Here is a 25,592-nt window from a genome sequence, read left to right on the forward strand (position 1 = left end):
ACATAGGGGGCAGTATTATAGTAGTTGTATTCTTGTACATAGGGGCAGTATTATAGTAGTTATATTCTTGTACATAGGGGCAGTATTATAGTAGTTATATTCTTGTACATAGGGGCAGTATTATAGTAGTTATATCCTTTTACATATGCGCAGTATTATAGTAGTTATATTCTTGTACATAGGGGCAGTATTATAGTACTTATATTCTTGTACATAGGGGCAGTATTATAGTAGCTATATTCTTGTACATAGGGGCAGTATTATAGTAGCTATATTCTTGTACATAGGGGCAGTATTATAGTAGTTATATTCTTGTACCTAGGAGACAGTATTATAGTAGTTATATTCTTGTACATAGGGGCAGTATTATAGTAGCTATATTCTTGTACATGGGGACAGTATTATAGTAGTTATATCCTTGTACATATGTGCAGTATTATAGTAGTTATATTCTTGTACATAGGGGCAGTATTATAGTAGTTATATTCTTGTACATAGGGGGCAGTATTATAGTAGTTATATTCTTGTACATAGGGGCAGTATTATAGTAGTTATATCCTTGTACATATGCGCAGTATTATAGTAGTTATATTCTTGTACATAGGGGCAGTATTATAGTAGTTATATTCTTGTACATAGGGGGCAGTATTATAGTAGTTATATTCTTGTACATAGGGGCAGTATTATAGTAGCTATATTCTTGTACATAGGGGCAGTATTATAGTAGTTATATTCTTGTACATAGGAGCAGTATTATAGTAGTTATATTCTTGTACATAGGGGCAGTATTATAGTAGCTATATTCTTGTACATAGGGGCAGTATTATAGTAGTTATATTCTTGTACCTAGGAGGCAGTATTATAGTAGTTATATTCTTGTACAAAGGGGCAGTATTATAGTAGCTATATACTTGTACATAGGGGGCAGTATTATAGTAGTTATATTCTTGTACCTAGGAGGCAGTATTATAGTAGTTGTATTCTTGTACATAGGGGCAGTATTATAGTAGTTATATTCTTGTACATAGGGGCAGTATTATAGTAGTTATATTCTTGTACATAGGGGCAGTATTATAGTAGTTATATTCTTGTACATAGGGGGCAGTATTATAGTAGTTATATTCTTGTACATAGGGGCAGTATTATAGTAGTTATATTCCTGTACATAGGGAGCAGAATTATAGTAGTTATATTCTTGTACATAGGGAGCAGTATTATAGTAGTTATATTCTTGTACATAGGAACAGTATTATAGTAGTTATATTCCTGTACATAGGGAGCAGTATTATAGTAGTTATATTCCTGTACATAGGGACAGTATTATAGTAGTTATATTCTTGTACATAGGAGCAGTATTATAGAAGTTGTATTCTTGTACATAGGGGCAGTATTATAGTAGTTATATTCTTGTACATAGGGGCAGTATTATAGTAGTTATATCCTTGTACATATGCGCAGTATTATAGTAGTTATATTCTTGTACATAGGGGCAGTATTATAGTAGCTATATTCTTGTACATAGGGGCAGTATTATAGTAGCTATATTCTTGTACATAGGGGCAGTATTATAGTAGTTATATTCTTGTACATAGGGGCAGTATTATTGTAGTTATATTCCTGTACTAACGGGGCAGTATTATAGTAGTTATATTCTTGTACATAGGGGGCAGTATTATAGTAGTTATATTCTTGTACATAGGGGCAGTATTATATTAGTTATATTCTTGTACATAGGGGGCAGTATTATAGTAGTTATATTCTTGTACATAGGGGGCAGTATTATAGTAGTTGTATTCTTGTACATAGGGGCAGTATTATAGTAGTTATATTCTTGTACATAGGGGCAGTATTATAGTAGTTATATTCTTGTACATAGGGGGCAGTATTATAGTAGTTGTATTCTTGTACATAGGGGCAGTATTATAGTAGTTATATTCTTGTACATAGGGGCAGTATTATAGTAGTTATATTCTTGTACATAGGGGCAGTATTATAGTAGTTATATCCTTGTACATATGCGCAGTATTATAGCAGTTATATTCTTGTACATAGGGGCAGTATTATAGTAGTTATATTCTTGTACATAGGGGCAGTATTATAGTAGCTATATTCTTGTACATAGGGGCAGTATTATAGTAGCTATATTCTTGTACATAGGGGCAGTATTATAGTAGTTATATTCTTGTACCTAGGAGGCAGTATTATAGTAGTTATATTCTTGTACATAGGGGCAGTATTATAGTAGCTATATTCTTGTACATAGGGACAGTATTATAGTAGTTATATCCTTGTACATATGCGCAGTATTATAGTAGTTATATTCTTGTACATAGGGGCAGTATTATAGTAGTTATATTCTTGTACATAGGGGGCAGTATTATAGTAGTTATATTCTTGTACATAGGGGCAGTATTATAGTAGTTATATCCTTGTACATATGCGCAGTATTATAGTAGTTATATTCTTGTACATAGGGGCAGTATTATAGTAGTTATATTCTTGTACATAGGGGGCAGTATTTTAGTAGTTATATTCTTGTACATAGGGGCAGTATTATAGTAGCTATATTCTTGTACATAGGGGCAGTATTATAGTAGTTATATTCTTGTACATAGGGGGCAGTATTATAGTAGTTATATTCTTGTACATAGGGGCAGTATTATAGCAGCTATATTCTTGTACATAGGGGCAGTATTATAGTAGTTATATTCTTGTACCTAGGAGGCAGTATTATAGTAGTTATATTCTTGTACAAAGGGGCAGTATTATAGTAGCTATATTCTTGTACATAGGGGGCAGTATTATAGTAGTTATATTCTTGTACCTAGGAGGCAGTATTATAGTAGTTATATTCTTGTACATAGGGGCAGTATTATAGTAGTTATATTCTTGTACATAGGGGCAGTATTATAGTAGTTATATTCTTGTACATAGGGGCAGTATTATAGTAGTTATATTCTTGTACATAGGGGGCAGTATTATAGTAGTTATATTCTTGTACATAGGGGCAGTATTATAGTAGTTATATTCCTGTACATAGGGAGCAGAATTATAGTAGTTATATTCTTGTACATAGGGAGCAGTATTATAGTAGTTATATTCTTGTACATAGGAGCAGTATTATAGTAGTTCTATTCTTGTACATAGGGACAGTATTATAGTAGTTATATTCTTGTACATAGGGGGCAGTATTTTAGTAGTTATATTCTTGTACATAGGGGCAGTATTATAGTAGCTATATTCTTGTACATAGGGGCAGTATTATAGTAGTTATATTCTTGTACATAGGGGGCAGTATTATAGTAGTTATATTCTTGTACATAGGGGCAGTATTATAGTAGCTATATTCTTGTACATAGGGGCAGTATTATAGTAGTTATATTCTTGTACCTAGGAGGCAGTATTATAGTAGTTATATTCTTGTACAAAGGGGCAGTATTATAGTAGCTATATTCTTGTACATAGGGGGCAGTATTATAGTAGTTATATTCTTGTACCTAGGAGGCAGTATTATAGTAGTTATATTCATGTACATAGGGGCAGTATTATAGTAGTTATATTCTTGTACATAGGGGCAGTATTATAGTAGTTATATTCTTGTACATAGGGGGCAGTATTATAGTAGTTATATTCTTGTACATAGGGGCAGTATTATAGTAGTTATATTCCTGTACATAGGGAGCAGAATTATAGTAGTTATATTCTTGTACATAGGGAGCAGTATTATAGTAGTTATATTCTTGTACATAGGAGCAGTATTATAGTAGTTCTATTCTTGTACATAGGGACAATATTATAGTAGTTATATTCCTGTACATAGGGAGCAGTATTATAGTAGTTATATTCTTGTACATAGGAGCAGTATTATAGTAGTTGTATTCTTGTACATAGGGGCAGTATTATAGTAGTTATATTCTTGTACATAGGGGCAGTATTATAGTAGTTATATCCTTGTACATATGCGCAGTATTATAGTAGTTATATTCTTGTACATAGGGGCAGTATTATAGTAGTTATATTCTTGTACATAGGGGGCAGTATTATAGTAGTTATATTCTTGTACATAGGGGCAGTATTATAGTAGTTATATCCTTGTACATATGCGCAGTATTATAGTAGTTATATTCTTGTACATAGGGGCAGTATTATAGTAGTTATATTCTTGTACATAGGGGGCAGTATTTTAGTAGTTATATTCTTGTACATAGGGGCAGTATTATAGTAGCTATATTCTTGTACATAGGGGCAGTATTATAGTAGTTATATTCTTGTACATAGGGGGCAGTATTATAGTAGTTATATTCTTGTACATAGGGGCAGTATTATAGTAGTTATATTCTTGTACATAGGGGCAGTATTATAGTAGTTATATTCTTGTACATAGGGGGCAGTATTATAGTAGTTATATTCTTGTACATAGGGGCAGTATTATAGTAGTTATATTCCTGTACATAGGGAGCAGAATTATAGTAGTTATATTCTTGTACATAGGGAGCAGTATTATAGTAGTTATATTCTTGTACATAGGAGCAGTATTATAGTAGTTCTATTCTTGTACATAGGGACAGTATTATAGTAGTTATATTCCTGTACATAGGGAGCAGTATTATAGTAGTTATATTCTTGTACATAGGAGCAGTATTATAGTAGTTGTATTCTTGTACATAGGGGCAGTATTATAGTAGTTATATTCTTGTACATAGGGGCAGTATTATAGTAGTTATATCCTTGTACATATGCGCAGTATTATAGTAGTTATATTCTTGTACATAGGGGCAGTATTATAGTAGCTATATTCTTGTACATAGGGGCAGTATTATAGTAGTTATATTTTTGTACATAGGGGCAGTATTATTGTAGTTATATTCCTGTACTAACGGGGCAGTATTATAGTAGTTATATTCTTGTACATAGGGGGCAGTATTATAGTAGTTATATTCTTGTACATAGGGGCAGTATTATATTAGTTATATTCTTGTACATAGGGGGCAGTATTATAGTAGTTATATTCTTGTACATAGGGGGCAGTATTATAGTAGTTGTATTCTTGTACATAGGGGCAGTATTATAGTAGTTATATTCTTGTACATAGGGGCAGTATTATAGTAGTTATATTCTTGTACATAGGGGGCAGTATTATAGTAGTTGTATTCTTGTACATAGGGGCAGTATTATAGTAGTTATATTCTTGTACATAGGGGCAGTATTATAGTAGTTATATTCTTGTACATAGGAGCAGTATTATAGTAGTTATATTCTTGTACATAGGGGCAGTATTATAGTAGCTATATTCTTGTACATAGGGGCAGTATTATAGTAGCTATATTCTTGTACATAGGGGCAGTATTATAGTAGTTATATTCTTGTACCTAGGAGGCAGTATTATAGTAGTTATATTCTTGTACCTAGGAGGCAGTATTATAGTAGTTATATTCTTGTACAAAGGGGCAGTATTATAGTAGCTATATACTTGTACATAGGGGGCAGTATTATAGTAGTTATATTCTTGTACCTAGGAGGCAGTATTATAGTAGTTGTATTCTTGTACATAGGGGCAGTATTATAGTAGTTATATTCTTGTACATAGGGGCAGTATTATAGTAGTTATATTCTTGTACATAGGGGCAGTATTATAGTAGTTATATTCTTGTACATAGGGGGCAGTATTATAGTAGTTATATTCTTGTACATAGGGGCAGTATTATAGTAGTTATATTCCTGTACATAGGGAGCAGAATTATAGTAGTTATATTCTTGTACATAGGGAGCAGTATTATAGTAGTTATATTCTTGTACATAGGAACAGTATTATAGTAGTTATATTCCTGTACATAGGGAGCAGTATTATAGTAGTTATATTCCTGTACATAGGGACAGTATTATAGTAGTTATATTCTTGTACATAGGAGCAGTATTATAGAAGTTGTATTCTTGTACATAGGGGCAGTATTATAGTAGTTATATTCTTGTACATAGGGGCAGTATTATAGTAGTTATATCCTTGTACATATGCGCAGTATTATAGTAGTTATATTCTTGTACATAGGGGCAGTATTATAGTAGCTATATTCTTGTACATAGGGGCAGTATTATAGTAGCTATATTCTTGTACATAGGGGCAGTATTATAGTAGTTATATTCTTGTACATAGGGGCAGTATTATTGTAGTTATATTCCTGTACTAACGGGGCAGTATTATAGTAGTTATATTCTTGTACATAGGGGGCAGTATTATAGTAGTTATATTCTTGTACATAGGGGCAGTATTATATTAGTTATATTCTTGTACATAGGGGGCAGTATTATAGTAGTTATATTCTTGTACATAGGGGGCAGTATTATAGTAGTTGTATTCTTGTACATAGGGGCAGTATTATAGTAGTTATATTCTTGTACATAGGGGCAGTATTATAGTAGTTATATTCTTGTACATAGGGGGCAGTATTATAGTAGTTGTATTCTTGTACATAGGGGCAGTATTATAGTAGTTATATTCTTGTACATAGGGGCAGTATTATAGTAGTTATATTCTTGTACATAGGGGCAGTATTATAGTAGTTATATCCTTGTACATATGCGCAGTATTATAGCAGTTATATTCTTGTACATAGGGGCAGTATTATAGTAGTTATATTCTTGTACATAGGGGCAGTATTATAGTAGCTATATTCTTGTACATAGGGGCAGTATTATAGTAGCTATATTCTTGTACATAGGGGCAGTATTATAGTAGTTATATTCTTGTACCTAGGAGGCAGTATTATAGTAGTTATATTCTTGTACATAGGGGCAGTATTATAGTAGCTATATTCTTGTACATAGGGACAGTATTATAGTAGTTATATCCTTGTACATATGCGCAGTATTATAGTAGTTATATTCTTGTACATAGGGGCAGTATTATAGTAGTTATATTCTTGTACATAGGGGGCAGTATTATAGTAGTTATATTCTTGTACATAGGGGCAGTATTATAGTAGTTATATCCTTGTACATATGCGCAGTATTATAGTAGTTATATTCTTGTACATAGGGGCAGTATTATAGTAGTTATATTCTTGTACATAGGGGGCAGTATTTTAGTAGTTATATTCTTGTACATAGGGGCAGTATTATAGTAGCTATATTCTTGTACATAGGGGCAGTATTATAGTAGTTATATTCTTGTACATAGGGGGCAGTATTATAGTAGTTATATTCTTGTACATAGGGGCAGTATTATAGCAGCTATATTCTTGTACATAGGGGCAGTATTATAGTAGTTATATTCTTGTACCTAGGAGGCAGTATTATAGTAGTTATATTCTTGTACAAAGGGGCAGTATTATAGTAGCTATATTCTTGTACATAGGGGGCAGTATTATAGTAGTTATATTCTTGTACCTAGGAGGCAGTATTATAGTAGTTATATTCTTGTACATAGGGGCAGTATTATAGTAGTTATATTCTTGTACATAGGGGCAGTATTATAGTAGTTATATTCTTGTACATAGGGGCAGTATTATAGTAGTTATATTCTTGTACATAGGGGGCAGTATTATAGTAGTTATATTCTTGTACATAGGGGCAGTATTATAGTAGTTATATTCCTGTACATAGGGAGCAGAATTATAGTAGTTATATTCTTGTACATAGGGAGCAGTATTATAGTAGTTATATTCTTGTACATAGGAGCAGTATTATAGTAGTTCTATTCTTGTACATAGGGACAGTATTATAGTAGTTATATTCTTGTACATAGGGGGCAGTATTTTAGTAGTTATATTCTTGTACATAGGGGCAGTATTATAGTAGCTATATTCTTGTACATAGGGGCAGTATTATAGTAGTTATATTCTTGTACATAGGGGGCAGTATTATAGTAGTTATATTCTTGTACATAGGGGCAGTATTATAGTAGCTATATTCTTGTACATAGGGGCAGTATTATAGTAGTTATATTCTTGTACCTAGGAGGCAGTATTATAGTAGTTATATTCTTGTACAAAGGGGCAGTATTATAGTAGCTATATTCTTGTACATAGGGGGCAGTATTATAGTAGTTATATTCTTGTACCTAGGAGGCAGTATTATAGTAGTTATATTCATGTACATAGGGGCAGTATTATAGTAGTTATATTCTTGTACATAGGGGCAGTATTATAGTAGTTATATTCTTGTACATAGGGGGCAGTATTATAGTAGTTATATTCTTGTACATAGGGGCAGTATTATAGTAGTTATATTCCTGTACATAGGGAGCAGAATTATAGTAGTTATATTCTTGTACATAGGGAGCAGTATTATAGTAGTTATATTCTTGTACATAGGAGCAGTATTATAGTAGTTCTATTCTTGTACATAGGGACAATATTATAGTAGTTATATTCCTGTACATAGGGAGCAGTATTATAGTAGTTATATTCTTGTACATAGGAGCAGTATTATAGTAGTTGTATTCTTGTACATAGGGGCAGTATTATAGTAGTTATATTCTTGTACATAGGGGCAGTATTATAGTAGTTATATCCTTGTACATATGCGCAGTATTATAGTAGTTATATTCTTGTACATAGGGGCAGTATTATAGTAGTTATATTCTTGTACATAGGGGGCAGTATTATAGTAGTTATATTCTTGTACATAGGGGCAGTATTATAGTAGTTATATCCTTGTACATATGCGCAGTATTATAGTAGTTATATTCTTGTACATAGGGGCAGTATTATAGTAGTTATATTCTTGTACATAGGGGGCAGTATTTTAGTAGTTATATTCTTGTACATAGGGGCAGTATTATAGTAGCTATATTCTTGTACATAGGGGCAGTATTATAGTAGTTATATTCTTGTACATAGGGGGCAGTATTATAGTAGTTATATTCTTGTACATAGGGGCAGTATTATAGTAGTTATATTCTTGTACATAGGGGCAGTATTATAGTAGTTATATTCTTGTACATAGGGGGCAGTATTATAGTAGTTATATTCTTGTACATAGGGGCAGTATTATAGTAGTTATATTCCTGTACATAGGGAGCAGAATTATAGTAGTTATATTCTTGTACATAGGGAGCAGTATTATAGTAGTTATATTCTTGTACATAGGAGCAGTATTATAGTAGTTCTATTCTTGTACATAGGGACAGTATTATAGTAGTTATATTCCTGTACATAGGGAGCAGTATTATAGTAGTTATATTCTTGTACATAGGAGCAGTATTATAGTAGTTGTATTCTTGTACATAGGGGCAGTATTATAGTAGTTATATTCTTGTACATAGGGGCAGTATTATAGTAGTTATATCCTTGTACATATGCGCAGTATTATAGTAGTTATATTCTTGTACATAGGGGCAGTATTATAGTAGCTATATTCTTGTACATAGGGGCAGTATTATAGTAGTTATATTTTTGTACATAGGGGCAGTATTATTGTAGTTATATTCCTGTACTAACGGGGCAGTATTATAGTAGTTATATTCTTGTACATAGGGGGCAGTATTATAGTAGTTATATTCTTGTACATAGGGGCAGTATTATATTAGTTATATTCTTGTACATAGGGGGCAGTATTATAGTAGTTATATTCTTGTACATAGGGGGCAGTATTATAGTAGTTGTATTCTTGTACATAGGGGCAGTATTATAGTAGTTATATTCTTGTACATAGGGGCAGTATTATAGTAGTTATATTCTTGTACATAGGGGGCAGTATTATAGTAGTTGTATTCTTGTACATAGGGGCAGTATTATAGTAGTTATATTCTTGTACATAGGGGCAGTATTATAGTAGTTATATTCTTGTACATAGGAGCAGTATTATAGTAGTTATATTCTTGTACATAGGGGCAGTATTATAGTAGCTATATTCTTGTACATAGGGGCAGTATTATAGTAGCTATATTCTTGTACATAGGGGCAGTATTATAGTAGTTATATTCTTGTACCTAGGAGGCAGTATTATAGTAGTTATATTCTTGTACATAGGGGGCAGTATTATAGTAGTTGTATTCTTGTACATAGGGGCAGTATTATAGTAGTTATATCCTTGTACATATGCGCAGTATTATAGTAGTTATATTCTTGTACATAGGGGCAGTATTATAGTAGCTATATTCTTGTACATAGGGGCAGTATTATAGTAGTTATATTCTTGTACATAGGGGGCAGTATTATAGTAGTTATATTCTTGTACATAGGGGCAGTATTATAGTAGCTATATTCTTGTACATAGGGGCAGTATTATAGTAGTTATATTCTTGTACCTAGGAGGCAGTATTATAGTAGTTATATTCTTGTACAAAGGGGCAGTATTATAGTAGCTATATTCTTGTACATAGGGGGCAGTATTATAGTAGTTATATTCTTGTACCTAGGAGGCAGTATTATAGTAGTTATATTCCTGTACATAGGGAGCAAAATTATAGTAGTTATATTCTTGTACATAGGGGCAGTATTATAGTAGTTATATTCTTGTACCTAGGAGGCAGTATTATAGTAGTTATATTCCTGTACATAGGGAGCAAAATTATAGTAGTTATATTCTTGTACATAGGGAGCAGTATTATAGTAGTTATATTCTTGTACATAGGAACAGTATTATAGTAGTTCTATTCTTGTACATAGGGACAGTATTATAGTAGTTATATTCCTGTACATAGGGAACAGTATTATAGTAGTTATATTCTTGTACATAGGAGCAGTATTATAGTAGTTGTATTCTTGTACATAGGGGCAGTATTATAGTAGTTATATTCTTGTACATAGGAGCAGTATTATAGTAGTTATATCCTTGTACATATGCGCAGTATTATAGTAGTTATATTCTTGTACATAGGGGCAGTATTATAGTAGCTATATTCTTGTACATAGGGGCAGTATTATAGTAGCTATATTCTTGTACATAGGGGCAGTATTATAGTAGCTATATTCTTGTACATAGGGGCAGTATTATAGTAGTTATATTCTTGTACCTAGGAGGCAGTATTATAGTAGTTATATTCTTGTACATAGGGGCAGTATTATAGTAGCTATATTCTTGTACATAGGGACAGTATTATAGTAGTTATATCCTTTTACATATGCGCAGTATTATAGTAGTTATATTCTTGTACATAGGGGCAGTATTATAGTAGTTATATTCTTGTACATAGGGGGCAGTATTATAGTAGTTATATTCTTGTACATAGGGGCAGTATTATAGTAGTTATATCCTTGTACATATGCGCAGTATTATAGTAGTTATATTCTTGTACATAGGGGCAGTATTATAGTAGTTATATTCTTGTACATAGGGGGCAGTATTTTAGTAGTTATATTCTTGTACATAGGGGCAGTATTATAGTAGCTATATTCTTGTACATAGGGGCAGTATTATAGTAGTTATATTCTTGTACATAGGGGGCAGTATTATAGTAGTTATATTCTTGTACATAGGGGCAGTATTATAGTAGCTATATTCTTGTACATAGGGGCAGTATTATAGTAGTTATATTCTTGTACCTAGGAGGCAGTATTATAGTAGTTATATTCTTGTACAAAGGGGCAGTATTATAGTAGCTATATTCTTGTACATAGGGGGCAGTATTATAGTAGTTATATTCTTGTACCTAGGAGGCAGTATTATAGTAGTTATATTCCTGTACATAGGGAGCAAAATTATAGTAGTTATATTCTTGTACATAGGGAGCAGTATTATAGTAGTTATATTCTTGTACATAGGAACAGTATTATAGTAGTTCTATTCTTGTACATAGGGACAGTATTATAGTAGTTATATTCCTGTACATAGGGAACAGTATTATAGTAGTTATATTCTTGTGCATAGGAGCAGTATTATAGTAGTTGTATTCTTGTACATAGGGGCAGTATTATAGTAGTTATATTCTTGTACATATGCGCAGTATTATAGTAGTTATATCCTTGTACATATGCGCAGTATTATAGTAGTTATATTCTTGTACATAGGGGCAGTATTATAGTAGCTATATTCTTGTACATAGGGGCAGTATTATAGTAGCTATATTCTTGTACATAGGGGCAGTGTTATAGTAGTTATATTCTTGTACATAGGGGCAGTATTATTGTAGTTATATTCCTGTACTAACGGGGCAGTATTATAGTAGTTATATTCTTGTACATAGGGACAGTATTATAGTAGTTATATCCTTGTACATATGCGCAGTATTATAGTAGTTATATTCTTGTACATAGGGGCAGTATTATAGTAGTTATATTCTTGTACATAGGGGGCAGTATTATAGTAGTTATATTCTTGTACATAGGGGCAGTATTATAGTAGTTATATCCTTGTACATATGCGCAGTATTATAGTAGTTATATTCTTGTACATAGGGGCAGTATTATAGTAGTTATATTCTTGTACATAGGGGGCAGTATTATAGTAGTTATATTCTTGTACATAGGGGCAGTATTATAGTAGTTATATCCTTGTACATATGCGCAGTATTATAGTAGTTATATTCTTGTACATATGGGCAGTATTATAGTAGCTATATTCTTGTACATAGGGGCAGTATTATAGTAGCTATATTCTTGTACATAGGGGCAGTATTATAGTAGTTATATTCTTGTACCTAGGAGGCAGTATTATAGTAGTTATATTTTTGTACATAGGGGCAGTATTATAGTAGTTGTATTCTTGTACATAGGGGCAGTATTATAGTAGTTGTATTCTTGTACATAGGGGCAGTATTATAGTAGTTATATTCTTGTACATAGGGGCAGTATTATAGTAGTTATATTCTTGTACATAGGGGCAGTATTATAGTAGATATATTCTTGTACATAGGGGCAGTATTATAGTAGTTATATTCTTGTACATAGGGGCAGTATTATAGTAGTTGTATTCTTGTACATAGGGGGCAGTATTATAGTAGTTATATTCTTGTACATAGGGGCAGTATTATAGTAGTTATATTCTTGTACATAGGGGCAGTATTATAGTAGTTATATTCTTGTACATAGGGGGCAGTATTATAGTAGTTATATTCTTGTACATAGGGGCAGTATTATAGTAGTTGTATTCTTGTACATAGGGGCAGTATTATAGTAGCTATATTCTTGTACATAGGAGCAGTATTATAGTAGTTATATTCTTGTACATAGGGGCAGTATTATAGTAGTTATATTCTTGTACATAGGGGCAGTATTATAGTAGTTATATTCTTGTACATAGAGGCAGTATTATAGTAGTTATATTCTTGTACATAGGGGCAGTATTATAGTAGTTATATTCCTGTACATAGTGTTATGATAGTAGTTAAGCCAATCTTGTCCATTAACACTCTCGCTTGGGTTTCTACCACTGGGGTTATTATTTCCTCTGTGATGATATTTCTGGGCTATTTTCCCTCGTTCTTGAGTGACCTCTGACCCGCGCTCTTCGCTCCCTCTTCACTGTGACAATAGACCTGTTGTTCCCTTGCGCTGTGATTCCATTCCTTCCCTCCAGGTGTCAGCAGTGAGCACAGGATGAATCTCCAGTATCCTCTTGTACTGGTGTTTTTGGCTTTCCCAGTGATATTGGGTCTGTGCTGCTGTATGTGGAGAGCAGGGGGCTGAGGACGCACAGAGATCGCTCATTACCACATGTGAAGTGCCAGCTCCTTGTCCGCAGCTGATGCCCGGATCCCGCCGCCCCTCCCCTCTGTTTTGCGTTTTTTGTGTAGATACAGGGTCTGAACACCTGGGTCTTCTCATGGGAGGGGGCACATGCTTTCTAATGCATCACCACTGGTTATTAGACTGGACTAATTGGAAAGGCGCAGGTGTGCGGAGGAGAGAAGCAGCGAGCACCTCCCAGAGACGGGAAAATGGCGAAAATAGAAGCTCAGGAACATTAGTGATATCTGCTGCGCTTCCAGTGCGGTGTGCTGCTGTTCCGGTGCGGTGTGTCGCTGCTGCGGTTCAGGTGTGATGTGTCGCTGCTGCGGTTCCAGTGCGGTGTGTCGCTGCTGCGGTTCAGGTGTGATGTGTCGCTGCTGCGGTTCCGGTGCGGTGTGTCGCTGCTGCGGTTCTGGTGTGATGTGTCGCTGCTGCGGTTCCGGTGCGGTGTGTCCCTGCTGCGGTTCCGGTGCGGTGTGTCGCTGTTGCGGTTCCGGTGCGGTGTGCTGCGGTTCCGGTGCGGTGTGTCGCTGCTGCGGTTCCGGTGTGGTGTGTCGCTGCTGCGGTTTCGGTGCGGTGTGCTGTGGTTCCGGTGCGGTGTGCTGCGGTTCCGGTGCGGTGTCTCGCTGCTGCGGTTCCGGTGCGGTGTGCTGTGGTTCCGGTGTGGTGTGTCGCTGCTGCGGTTCCGGTGTGGTGTGTCGCTGCTGCGGTTCCGGTGTGGTGTGTCGCTGCTGCGGTTCCGGTGTGGTGTGTCGCTGCTTCGGTTCCGGTGTGGTGTGTCGCTGCTGCGGTTCCGGTGTGGTGTGTCGCTGCTTCGGTTCCGGTGTGGTGTGTCGCTGCTGCGGTTCCGGTGTGGTGTGTCGCTGCTTCGGTTCCGGTGTGGTGTGTCGCTGCTGCGGTTCCGGTGTGGTGTGTCGCTGCTGCGGTTCCGGTGTGGTGTGTCACTGCTGCGGTTCCGGTGTGGTGTGTCGCTGCTGCGGTTCCGGTGTGGTGTGTCGCTGCTGCGGTTCCGGTGTGGTGTGTCGCTGCTGCGGTTCCGGTGTGGTGTGTCGCTGCTGCGGTTGTGGTATAACTGTTACACTGCTTATATGGGGGCACCATGCTGACACTGCTTATAAGAAGGTACCACCCCAATACTGCTAATGAGGGGGCACCATGCTAATGATGGGGCCACATTTTATTGGGGGCACTTTTTTGACACTGCTAATGGGGGCATCTTCCTGATGCTGCTTTTCGGGGCACTTTGGGGGACAGAGCAACATCAATGAACAATCCATCTGAAGTGGGTGAAAACAGAGAACAGTAGCAGAGCAGTACAATGGTTTTTAATCCTCTGCATTTGTCTCTTTAGCTTTTCTCTGAAGAATCCGACAACAGGACATTAGCGGAGAAGGTGGAGGCCGAACACGTGAGGGGCCGGCGTCACGTTGAGGTCCTGGAGGCCCGGCTGGAGGTCAGTGGTGTGCCCCTCTGTAATGAGCCGCGCTGGGAGCTGCAGATGGAGAATGTCTATTAATTTCCCATTATATGGGCAATTGTGTGTCCTAAGAGCACGGCCGGCCTCCCCCAACAATGGGGCCATTCACAGCCTCATTATTGCCGTTCTCGGCATTTCCTTCCCCTTCTGCAACAGTAACAGAAGAGACATCTGACAAAGTTCTGAGATTTGGCTTTTTTTTTTATAAATATTAAATTGTAAATGTAAACATTTTCAATAATTCCTGCACATCCTGAACCTCCTGGTTCATGAATACAATACTAGAGCTGCATGCAAGGGGGGGTGATAACAATGCTGAGGATATTTATTATATTATATATGCCACACCCCAAAATAGTCTGCTGCTCCCAAAAAAAACCACTACAGTGCCAGACATAGTGCCTTCATAACACAGTGCCAACCAGGAGATTAGGGGGTCTGAGAGGGAAAAGCATTCTGCAGGAGAGACGTGTACAGAAAAAGAGTAAAAGTCTGCGTGACAGGAGGCGTCTGCAGTAGAGGAAGAGTCTGTGAGAGAGGAGCGGTCTGCAGGAGAGAAGACAGGAGAGGAAGAGTCTGTGAGAGAGGAGCGGTCTGCAGGAGAGAAGACAGGAGAGGAAGAGTCTGTGAGAGAGGAGAGGTCTGCAGGAGAGAAGACAGGAGAGGAAGAGTCTGTGAGAGAGGAGAGGTCTGCAGGAGAGAAGACAGGAGAGGAAGAGTCTGTGAGAGAGGAGGGGTCTGCAGGAGAGAAGACAGGAGAGGAAGAGTCTGTGAGAGAGGAGCGGTCTGCAGGAGAGAAGACAGGAGAGGAAGAGTCTGTGAGAGAGGAGAGGTCTGCAGGAGAGAAGACAGGAGAGGAAGAGTCTGTGAGAGAGGAGGGGTCTGCAGGAGAGAAGACAGGAGAGGAAGAGTCTGTGAGAGAGGAGCGGTCTGCAGGAGAGAAGACAGGAGAGGATGAGTCTGTGAGAGAGGAGGGGTCTGCAGGAGAGAAGACAGGAGAGGAAGAGTCTGTGAGAGAGGAGAGGTCTGCAGGAGAGAAGACAGGAGAGGAAGAGTCTGTGAGAGAGGAGAGGTCTGCAGGAGAGAAGACAGGAGAGGAAGAGTCTGTGAGAGAGGAGGGGTCTGCAGGAGAGAAGACAGGAGAGGAAGAGTCTGTGAGAGAGGAGCGGTCTGCAGGAGAGAAGACAGGAGAGGAAGAGTCTGTGAGAGAGGAGAGGTCTGCAGGAGAGAAGACAGGAGAGGAAGAGTCTGTGAGAGAGGAGGGGTCTGCAGGAGAGAAGACAGGAGAGGAAGAGTCTGTGAGAGAGGAGCGGTCTGCAGGAGAGAAGACAGGAGAGGAAGAGTCTGTGAGAGAGGAGAGGTCTGCAGGAGAGAAGACAGGACAGGATGAGTCTGTGAGAGAGGAGGGGTCTGCAGAAGAAAAGACAGGAGAGGATGAGTCTGTGAGAGAGGAGGGGTCTGCAGAAGAAAAGACAGGAGAGGATGAGTCTGTGAGAGAGGAGGGGTCTGCAGAAGAAAAGACAGGAGAGGATGAGCCTGTGAGAGAGGAGGGGTCTGCAGGAGAGAAGACAGGAGAGGAAGAGTCTGTGAGAGAGGAGGGGTCTGCAGGAGAGAAGACAGGAGAGGATGAGTCTGTGAGAGAGGAGGGGTCTGCAGGAGAGAAGACAGGAGAGGAAGAGTCTGTGAGAGAGGAGGGGGTCTGCGGGAGAGAAGACAGGAGAGGAAGAGTCTGTGAGAGAGGAGGGGTCTGCAGGAGAGAAGACAGGAGAGGAAGAGTCTGTGAGAGAGGAGGGGTCTGCAGGAGAGAAGACAGGAGAGGATGAGTCTGTGAGAGAGGAGGGGTCTGCGGGAGAGAAGACAGGAGAGGATGAGTCCGTAAGAGAGGAGGGGTCTGCGGGAGAGAAGACAGGAGAGGATGAGTCTGTGAGAGAGGAGGGGTCTGCAGGAGAGAAGACAGGAGAGGAAGAGTCTGTGAGAGAGGAGGGGTCTGCAGGAGAGAAGACAGGAGAGGAAGAGTCTATGAGAGAGGAGGGGTCTGCAGAAGAGAAGACAGGAGAAGATGAGTCTGTGAGAGAGGAGGGGTCTGCAGGATAGAAGACAGGACAGGATGAGTCTGTGAGAGAGGAGGGGTCTGCAGAAGAGAAAACAGGAGAAGATGAGTCTGTGAGAGAGGAGGGGTCTGCAGGAGAGAAGACAGGACAGGATAAGTCTGTGAGAGAGGAGGGGTCTGCAGGAGAGAAGACAGGAGAAGATGAGTCTGTGAGAGAGGAGGGGTCTGCAGGAGAGAAGACAGGAGAAGATGAGTCTGTGAGAGAGGAGGGGTCTGCAGGAGAGAAGACAGGAGAGGAAGAGTCTGTGAGAGAGGAGGGGTCTGCAGGAGAGAAGACAGGAGAGGAAGAGTCTGTGAGAGAGGAGGGGTCTGCAGGAGAGAAGACAGGAGAGGAAGAGTCTGTGAGAGAGGAGGGGTCTGCAGGAGAGAAGACAGGAGAGGAAGAGTCTATGAGAGAGGAGGGGTCTGCAGAAGAGAAGACAGGAGAAGATGAGTCTGTGAGAGAGGAGGGGTCTGCAGGATAGAAGACAGGACAGGATGAGTCTGTGAGAGAGGAGGGGTCTGCAGAAGAGAAAACAGGAGAAGATGAGTCTGTGAGAGAGGAGGGGTCTGCAGGAGAGAAGACAGGACAGGATAAGTCTGTGAGAGAGGAGGGGTCTGCAGGAGAGAAGACAGGAGAAGATGAGTCTGTGAGAGAGGAGGGGTCTGCAGGAGAGAAGACAGGAGAGGAAGAGTCTGTGAGAGAGGAGGGGTCTGCAGGAGAGAAGACAGGAGAAGATGAGTCTGTGAGAGAGGAGGGGTCTGCAGGAGAGAAGACAGGAGAGGAAGAGTCTGTGAGAGAGGAGGGGTCTGCAGGAGAGAAGACAGGAGAGGAAGAGTCTGTGAGAGAGGAGGGGTCTGCAGGAGAGAAGACAGGAGAGGAAGAGTCTGTGAGAGAGGAGGGGTCTGCAGAAGAGAAGACAGGAGAGGATGAGTCTGTGAGAGAGGAGGGGTCTTCAGGAGAGAAGACAGGAGAAGATGAGTCTGTGGGAGAGGAGGAGTCTGTGGGAGAGGAGGAGTCTGTGGGAGAGGAGGAGTCTGTGGGAGAGGAAGAGTCTGTGAGAGAGGAGGGGTCTGCAGGAGAGAAGACAGGAGAGGAAGAGTCTGTGAGAGAGGAGGGGTCTGCAGGAGAGAAGACAGGAGAGGATGAGTCTGTGAGAGAGGAGGGGTCTGCAGGAGAGAAGACAGGAGAGGAAGAGTCTGTGAGAGAGGAGGGGTCTGCAGGAGAGAAGACAGGAGAGGAAGAGTCTGTGAGAGAGGAGGGGTCTGCAGGAGAGAAGACAGGAGAGGATGAGTCTGTGAGAGAGGAGGGGTCTGCGGGAGAGAAGACAGGAGAGGATGAGTCTGTAAGAGAGGAGGGGTCTGCGGGAGAGAAGACAGGAGAGGATGAGTCTGTGAGAGAGGAGGGGTCTGCAGGAGAGAAGACAGGAGAGGAAGAGTCTGTGAGAGAGGAGGGGTCTGCAGGAGAGAAGACAGGAGAAGAAGAGTCTATGAGAGAGGAGGGGTCTGCAGAAGAGAAGACAGGAGAAGATGAGTCTGTGAGAGAGGAGGGGTCTGCAGGATAGAAGACAGGACAGGATGAGTCTGTGAGAGAGGAGGGGTCTGCAGAAGAGAAAACAGGAGAAGATGAGTCTGTGAGAGAGGAGGGGTCTGCAGGAGAGAAGACAGGACAGGATAAGTCTGTGAGAGAGGAGGGGTCTGCAGGAGAGAAGACAGGAGAAGATGAGTCTGTGAGAGAGGAGGGGTCTGCAGGAGAGAAGACAGGAGAGGAAGAGTCTGTGAGAGAGGAGGGGTCTGCAGGAGAGAAGACAGGAGAGGAAGAGTCTGTGGGAGAGGAGGAGTCTGTGGGAGAGGAGGAGTCTGTGGGAGAGGAGGAGTCTGTGGGAGAGGAGGAGTCTGTGGGAGAGGAGGAGTCTGTGGGAGAGGAAAAGTCTGTGGGACAGGAGGGGCCTGCAGTATAGGAAGAGTTTCTGAGAGAAGAGGGGTCTGTGGGAGTGAAGGAGTCTGCAGGAGATAAAGGGTCTACGGAAACAGAGTGGTCTGTAGCAAAGAAGGTGACTGCAGTAGAGGAGGAGTCTAAGAGAGGAAGGGTTGACAGGAGAGGAGGAGTCTGCAAAAGTGATGGAGTCTGCAGGAGAGGAGGGCTCTGTGGGAGAGAAGGCGTCTTTGGGAAAGGTGGGGTTTATGGGAGAGGAGGGGGTCTGTAGGACAGGTGGTGTCTGCCTGAGAGGAGGGATCTGTCTGAGAGGAGGGATCTGTCTGAGAGAAGGGATCTGTCTGAGAGGAGGGATCTGTCTGAGAGGAGGGATCTGTCTGAGAGGAGGGATCTGTCTGAGAGGAGGGATCTGTCTGAGAGGAGGGATCTGTCTGAGTGGAGGGATCTGCCTGAGAGGAGGAGTTAGTGGGAGAAGAGTGGTCTGTAGTAAAGGAAGGGTCTGTCGTAAAGGAGGGGTTTGCAAGAGAGGTGGGGTCAGTGGGAGAGGAGCGGTCTGTATTAAAGGAGGGGTCTGTAGTAAAGGAGGAGTCTGTAGTAAAGGAGGAGTCTGCGGGAGAGGTGGTATCTTTGAGAGGAGGTATCTGGGGGAGAGTAGGAATTGCAATAGTGATGGGCAGTCCGGCTCTTTTTTGTGATCCGATTCCCATGGCTCCGTTCACCAAAAAACCCCGGATCTTTTGGATCGTTCTCGGCTCCTTATTAAATATGTGTTCACCCCAGGTGAACACATATTTAAGATTATAGTAATGCCACCAAAGCCCCGCCCACCCATGGCTAAACCCCGCCCACTCACAAGTGGCCAATTAGATTGCTGAGTAGGCGGAGTTTAGCCGCGGGTGGGCGGGGTTTTGACTGCGAAAAGAGCCGTTTAGTGATTTCAGTGGCTCACACTGGTGATCCGGCTCCTGTCAGTCACAGCAGGGAGCTGGATCTTTGTGTCGGATCGTTCGCGACCGACACATCACTAATCTGCAAGAAAGGAGGGGGGTCTCTGGGAGAGGAAGGGTCTGCATAAGTGATACTGATGAGCCTCATGTTTTTTGGAGGATTATCATATGGTCACTTCTACGTAACGCTGAGGTGGTGCTGATAATTGTCCGCTAGTTACGCTGTAAATCAGACATCGCGACGATCCAGACATCATTCAGCCACTAATTGTTTTTTCGAGAGCAAAAATCGAACCTTCTGAAGCCGATCCAACTAATGACCGAGGTCACATGACGCGTCCTCCGTGCTGAAGAAGGGATTGTCTGAGATTTAATTAGGTTCTTATTGCAGCTCAGCAAAGTCCTTGAACGCAGATCATTACAATCAGCGGCAGGAAAGAGGGAGAGGGGGGGGCGGCGGAAAGTCCTTCTGAAGGAAAAGTAATGTTCCTAAAGAGGATCTTATTATCAGAGTGAATTTAATACGCCATATATACGTCTAAGAAAAAGGTTCTGTGAAACCGAATCTGTGCCACATGGGCTCATGAAAGTCCACATTTTCTTTTGCATATTTTATTGTGCTGCCTTCTTTTTTCTTATAAAATTAGAACTGGGTACTTGTTTAGGAGGCCTTGCGCGCACAATCCCTCTTTTATTGTGCTGTTTCACCTTTTTTCTCTGTGTCTCACATATTGGACGTCGTGTTTCTTCCAGGAGCTGCAGGATCTTCTTTTGGCCAAAATGAAGGAGCTGAACACCTTTCAAGAAACCAACGTTTCACTGAGGAACGAGTTGGATGCCCTGAAGTCTTTGCTGGAGGAGGAGGAACAGCAGTAAGGAGGCATCTACTATAGGAAGTGTGTAGCGCTCTCCATCATGGTCTATGGTGGGATCTGGGATCGGAGGAGGCTTAAAGGAGTTGTCCAAGAGTACAACAATAGGTTTGCCTTTCCAGAAATAGCGCCACCCTTGTTCACCAGTTGGATGCGATATTATACTTCAAATCCATTCACTTCAATTGAGCTGAGACCTCCAGAGATTGAAAGGTCCGTCATAAGAGCGTCCATCACTCTGGAGGACCCAACGTCTCCGTTACTTATACAGACAGCTCATTAATTTCAATTAGAGCTGTGCAATTCTCTGTGTTACCTGAGGTGGCGCTGTAGGGAAAGGTAACTCTTTCGAAGGTCATTTACAGTTGATCGCTGAGGTCTTTCCAGCAGGACAGTGTATGAACAGCCTAATGACAGGTACACTTACAGCCTCAGTTCCAAAAAAATGGAAAGATAACTAGAATGGAAATCTCCTATAAATAGATGGTGAGATATACAAAGTTGTTGCAATTTTACATTAAGGAACATTTCTCTGACATTTTTCAACAATTTTAAGATGCAGTTGTTCAGATTTGTAAATCTCTGACCATCTTTGCTTCTGACTCTGCCTTCCTATCACACTCTTTTTATACAGTCAACTGACTTAATTAGAAATTGACTCTCGACAGCTTTTTTTTGGAATTGGCGTTGTACAATGTATGAATTGGACGGAACAGTTAAGTTGGTAAATGTAGAGTAGACGTTTCTGCGCTTGAGATGCAGCATCTGTACTTTTTTGGCTTCAGTCTGTGATCACAGATCTCCAGGATGAATCCATGTGTGACACTGAATCACTCTACTTCTCATATACTCCTCCTATTCTGCACTCTCATCCAGAGCCGCTCTCAAAGTTTTGAAGGATTCCTGGAAGCTGGAGGAGTTTACATATCAATGCTGCCACCTGCTGGTCAGTGTTCAGAGAGCACCTATATTAGAATAATACAGTTGCTCTGGATTTAAAAAATGATGCTAGATAGAGTTACTTCTCTTTCGGAGATTATTACCAACCCCCATCGCTGTCCTAATTGCATTTACAGTAAGGGCCCCTGTCTTCTCTGCAGGATGAATGTCCGCCCGCTGCTCACTCTCCGCACCCCGCCATCCTCCTCACATTTATTACCGGAACCTTTCCAGCACCCTGCCTTCCACCCTCCTCCTGGGTACACCAGTGGTCCTCTTCCTGAATTAACCCCATCAGATCCCAGTACACAGTCTAACAACGGAGCTGCCTCCGACGAGACTAATTCACCAGAAGAGGAAAGTCCTGGTAAGACTTTTGTGTCCATGAAAGGTCAAGATATGTTCTGAGAACCAACTGTGGCTACAGTTATTGTATGTATGGTGCCCAGCACAACTGAGGTCGGGGAAAATTATCAGCAATATCACAGCACCATCTAGAGATCAGATTATCAGAAACTAATCTGAACATTGTCCCTCTAAAAACTTAATTTTAGATCTACTGTACCCGGAAGATGAAGGCCACCATGATGAGCCGGTGATGAGGCCGGCCACTGCTCCTCTCTTGAGTTCCACCACTTCAGACGCTAGTAAAACACAAAGCTCTTTTGCATCCATGATGGAAAATGTGTATCCTCAAGTAGTCACCAACACTTCGCCCACAACTGGTGGTGGCACCAAATCAGCTGTATCTAGGTCAGTTTATCATCGGACCCTTCATCAATTGTCTTTACATGTCATGTCCTCACTACTTTCCCTCGATTTCATTGTATAGTCCATTCATGTTTACTTTGTAACTTCTATTGATAATTCTTACATGACATCTAATAGGCCCCAACCCCCATACAGTTTGACTCCATCTCTCACCATCATCTTTGAGGTGGACCCAATGCAGCAGGTGAGTTTGAGGCTTGCTAACCTGTAAGAAGGTTGCTAACCTGTAAGAAGGTTCCACCTTAAACCATAGAAGTCTCCAGGTGAACGAGGCACTTGTTCACCCCCTTCCCATCTCTTGTTAGCCATCATGACCCTCAAGAGACCCATAGACCATCCACCTAGTCTACTTGACGGGCCCATCAGAAGAAACCTACATGAAGAGTCAATAGAGCAATATTTTTAAGCCAGTGTCTATTGACCTCTTAAGCCCAAGATCCTAGCATTTGAATGCCCTAATCCCCGTGTAGTTTGATACCATCTGTCACCATCATATCTTAGATGGACCCAATGAACCAGGTGAGTTTGAGGCTTGCTAACTTGTAGGTAGGTTCCACTTTAAACCATAGACGTCTCCAGGTGAACCAGGCACTTATTCTCCCATTCCCATCTCTTGTTGACCAGCATGACCCATAAACCATCCTCCTGATCTACTTGACGGGCCCATCAGAAGAAACCTACATGAAAAGTCAATAGAACAATAATTTTAAGCCAGTGTCTGTTGACCTCTTAAGCCCGATATCCTAGTATTTGAATTCCAGGTAGATCTTTCATCAAGGTTTCTCTATCTAGTTTCCGTTGGGTACAACAGACCTAGACTAGTTGCACCCTCTACAAAAAACAAAGTGGACCCGAAAAAAGATTTTGCTTGAGTGTCTCACCACAAGGGAACTAAGGGGATGGACAAGACTCCCAACCTCCTGATCTAGGGGAAAATAGTGTCAAGGTATCAGAGTTTGCCTCTTCTTTTTTTATATAAAATATAGAATATTTAAAAAAAAAAAAAAAAAATGATAATGAAACTTAAAATGGAAGAGGTACATTCTGTACAAGGAAGAAGCTCCTTAACAATCTGTCGGTCTCTGTCTGGAAGACGTGTGAACCTCCAGGTGTCTGTGGTCTCCGGCAAACAGACAAATTGATATTTTTGTCTTCAGTAGCCCCGGGCATTACATACTTTTGCTTTTCTCAGAAGTGTTATGTGTCATGATGCATCGAGAGGAAAGTTACATAAACCAGACATTCTCAATAATTCAACGTTAACATTTATAATACCAAGCACCAGCACCCAACATGAAGACCCATAGTCATCAAGGTGAGGATTATAAGTTTCTAAAATAAGGTGGCTTATATGCAAATACACCTATAAAGTCAGGAATAGGTGTATAAAGGTAGAAATAGTTAGATAAAGGTATAGATTAAACCTTATGTAAAAGTTCTAAATGGGCCCGTTACCCAACTGTTATGTGTCCTTCCTACTTTTTAGGCTTTAAGTCTTCACATTTATGTAGGATGTAGGTCATAATAATCTTCTCATATGTCTCTTGGACCCTTTAGTGCTCTTGGAAATCTGGAAATAATAGAAATTCATCCTAGAGGCCATTGTGTGAGACTTGCCAACCGATCTCTTGATAAAGAAGAAGACATTGGAGGTTATCTACTGCAGCAGAACATTCTTGGACATCCCGTGTCCATCTACCGCTTCCCACCAAAATCTAGAGTCCTAGCAAGTTGTGATGTGACTGTAAGCAAAGTGGAAAAGATAGACTCAAAATATGGTGTAAATCCAAAAGCTGGCAAAGTGTTGACCAAACATGAAGAGCTTCTACTCAGTTTAGTCAATTAACATATATGCAATGCCCAATTCTGTTCTGGGGGTTTTTTTTGGTGTTCTGAGAAGATAGCCATTTATGAGCAGTTACTGAGCGATTTGTGTTAATTGGCAGATTGTTTGTGTAGCTCAAAGGTCACATGTGGAAGAGGTCAGGTCTTGAAGAAGAGTTGTCCTAAAATAAGTTTTTCTGTGCTATAATCTTGGAGAAAGTACTTCTAGTTCAATTGTCAAAAAGATGCGTGGTTTGTTCATGGAGACATTGGTTTATTAGTCATGTCTGAGAGGTAAGGCTGTAAAAAACATTTGTTATAAGTCAAAATAAGGATTATCCTAATGGGTGGTTCTTGGGATGACCCTGAAGAAGAGCCTGTTCAATAGACACGTCTTCAACAAGAGTTCTTCAGTGTCCTGGTCTTGAGAAAATGTTCTTCAGTGGTCTGGTTTCGAGGAAGAGTTCTTCATTAGTCTGATCTGGAATAAAACTTGTTTACGGATTGAGTCGGTGTGTTCAGTTATAAGGTCTTGATGAAGTGTTCTTCAGTAGTCACTTCTCCAAGAAGTCTTATATACTGTATATAAATTATAAAAAAACTTATTCGAGATTTGACAACTGAAGATCTTTTCATCAAGACCTTATGACTGAAGACACCTGACTCAACCATCGAACCCGCCTTCTTCAAGACCTGATCACTAACAAACATTTTCTCAAGATCTGACCACTGAATAAATCCATTTCAATACTTGATCACTGAACGTACTGTAATTTATATACAATATATACGTTCAGTGATCAAGTCTTGAAGAAGACTTCTTCAGTGTTCAGGTCTTGAGAAAATACTTTTCAGTGGTCTGGTTTTCATGAAGAGTTCTTCCGGAGTCTGATTCTTGAAGGATTGTTGAATAGGTGGGTCTTAAACTTGGTTTGTTCAGTCTTCATGTGTTTATGAAGAGTTCTTCAGATGTTGCATCTTGAAGGAGTTTTTCAGTGGTCTGGTCTTAAATAAGACATGTTTGTTGATCAGGTTTTGAAGAAAGATTGTTCAATGGTGGTAAGGTTTTGAAGACCAGCTGAACTGCAGATGAGTCTCAGAGGTCACATCTGAACAATTACTTTATTTTT

The 25,592-nt window shown here is 40.2% G+C and overlaps 1 protein-coding gene across 3 annotated transcripts in view; it reads left to right on the forward strand.

Moving 5' to 3' along the window:
- Positions 1 to 25,592, forward strand: part of LMNTD1 (lamin tail domain containing 1) — a 133,137-nt gene that overhangs the window by 62,934 nt on the left and 44,611 nt on the right. For all 3 annotated transcript variants that reach the window (XR_012752963.1, XM_075343760.1, XM_075343759.1), the window contains exons 8-12: positions 14,959 to 15,060; positions 20,810 to 20,928; positions 22,029 to 22,234; positions 22,422 to 22,620; positions 24,196 to 24,382. Coding sequence is in view for 2 of the 3 variants with exons in the window: in XM_075343760.1 (XP_075199875.1) it covers positions 14,959 to 15,060; positions 20,810 to 20,928; positions 22,029 to 22,234; positions 22,422 to 22,620; positions 24,196 to 24,382 (813 nt within the window). In the remaining variant the exon portion in view is untranslated. The remainder of the gene's footprint in view (positions 1 to 14,958; positions 15,061 to 20,809; positions 20,929 to 22,028; positions 22,235 to 22,421; positions 22,621 to 24,195; positions 24,383 to 25,592) is intronic.

Source organism: Anomaloglossus baeobatrachus, chromosome 4 (genome assembly GCF_048569485.1).
Source record: "Anomaloglossus baeobatrachus isolate aAnoBae1 chromosome 4, aAnoBae1.hap1, whole genome shotgun sequence".
Taxonomy (NCBI): domain Eukaryota; kingdom Metazoa; phylum Chordata; class Amphibia; order Anura; family Aromobatidae; genus Anomaloglossus; species Anomaloglossus baeobatrachus.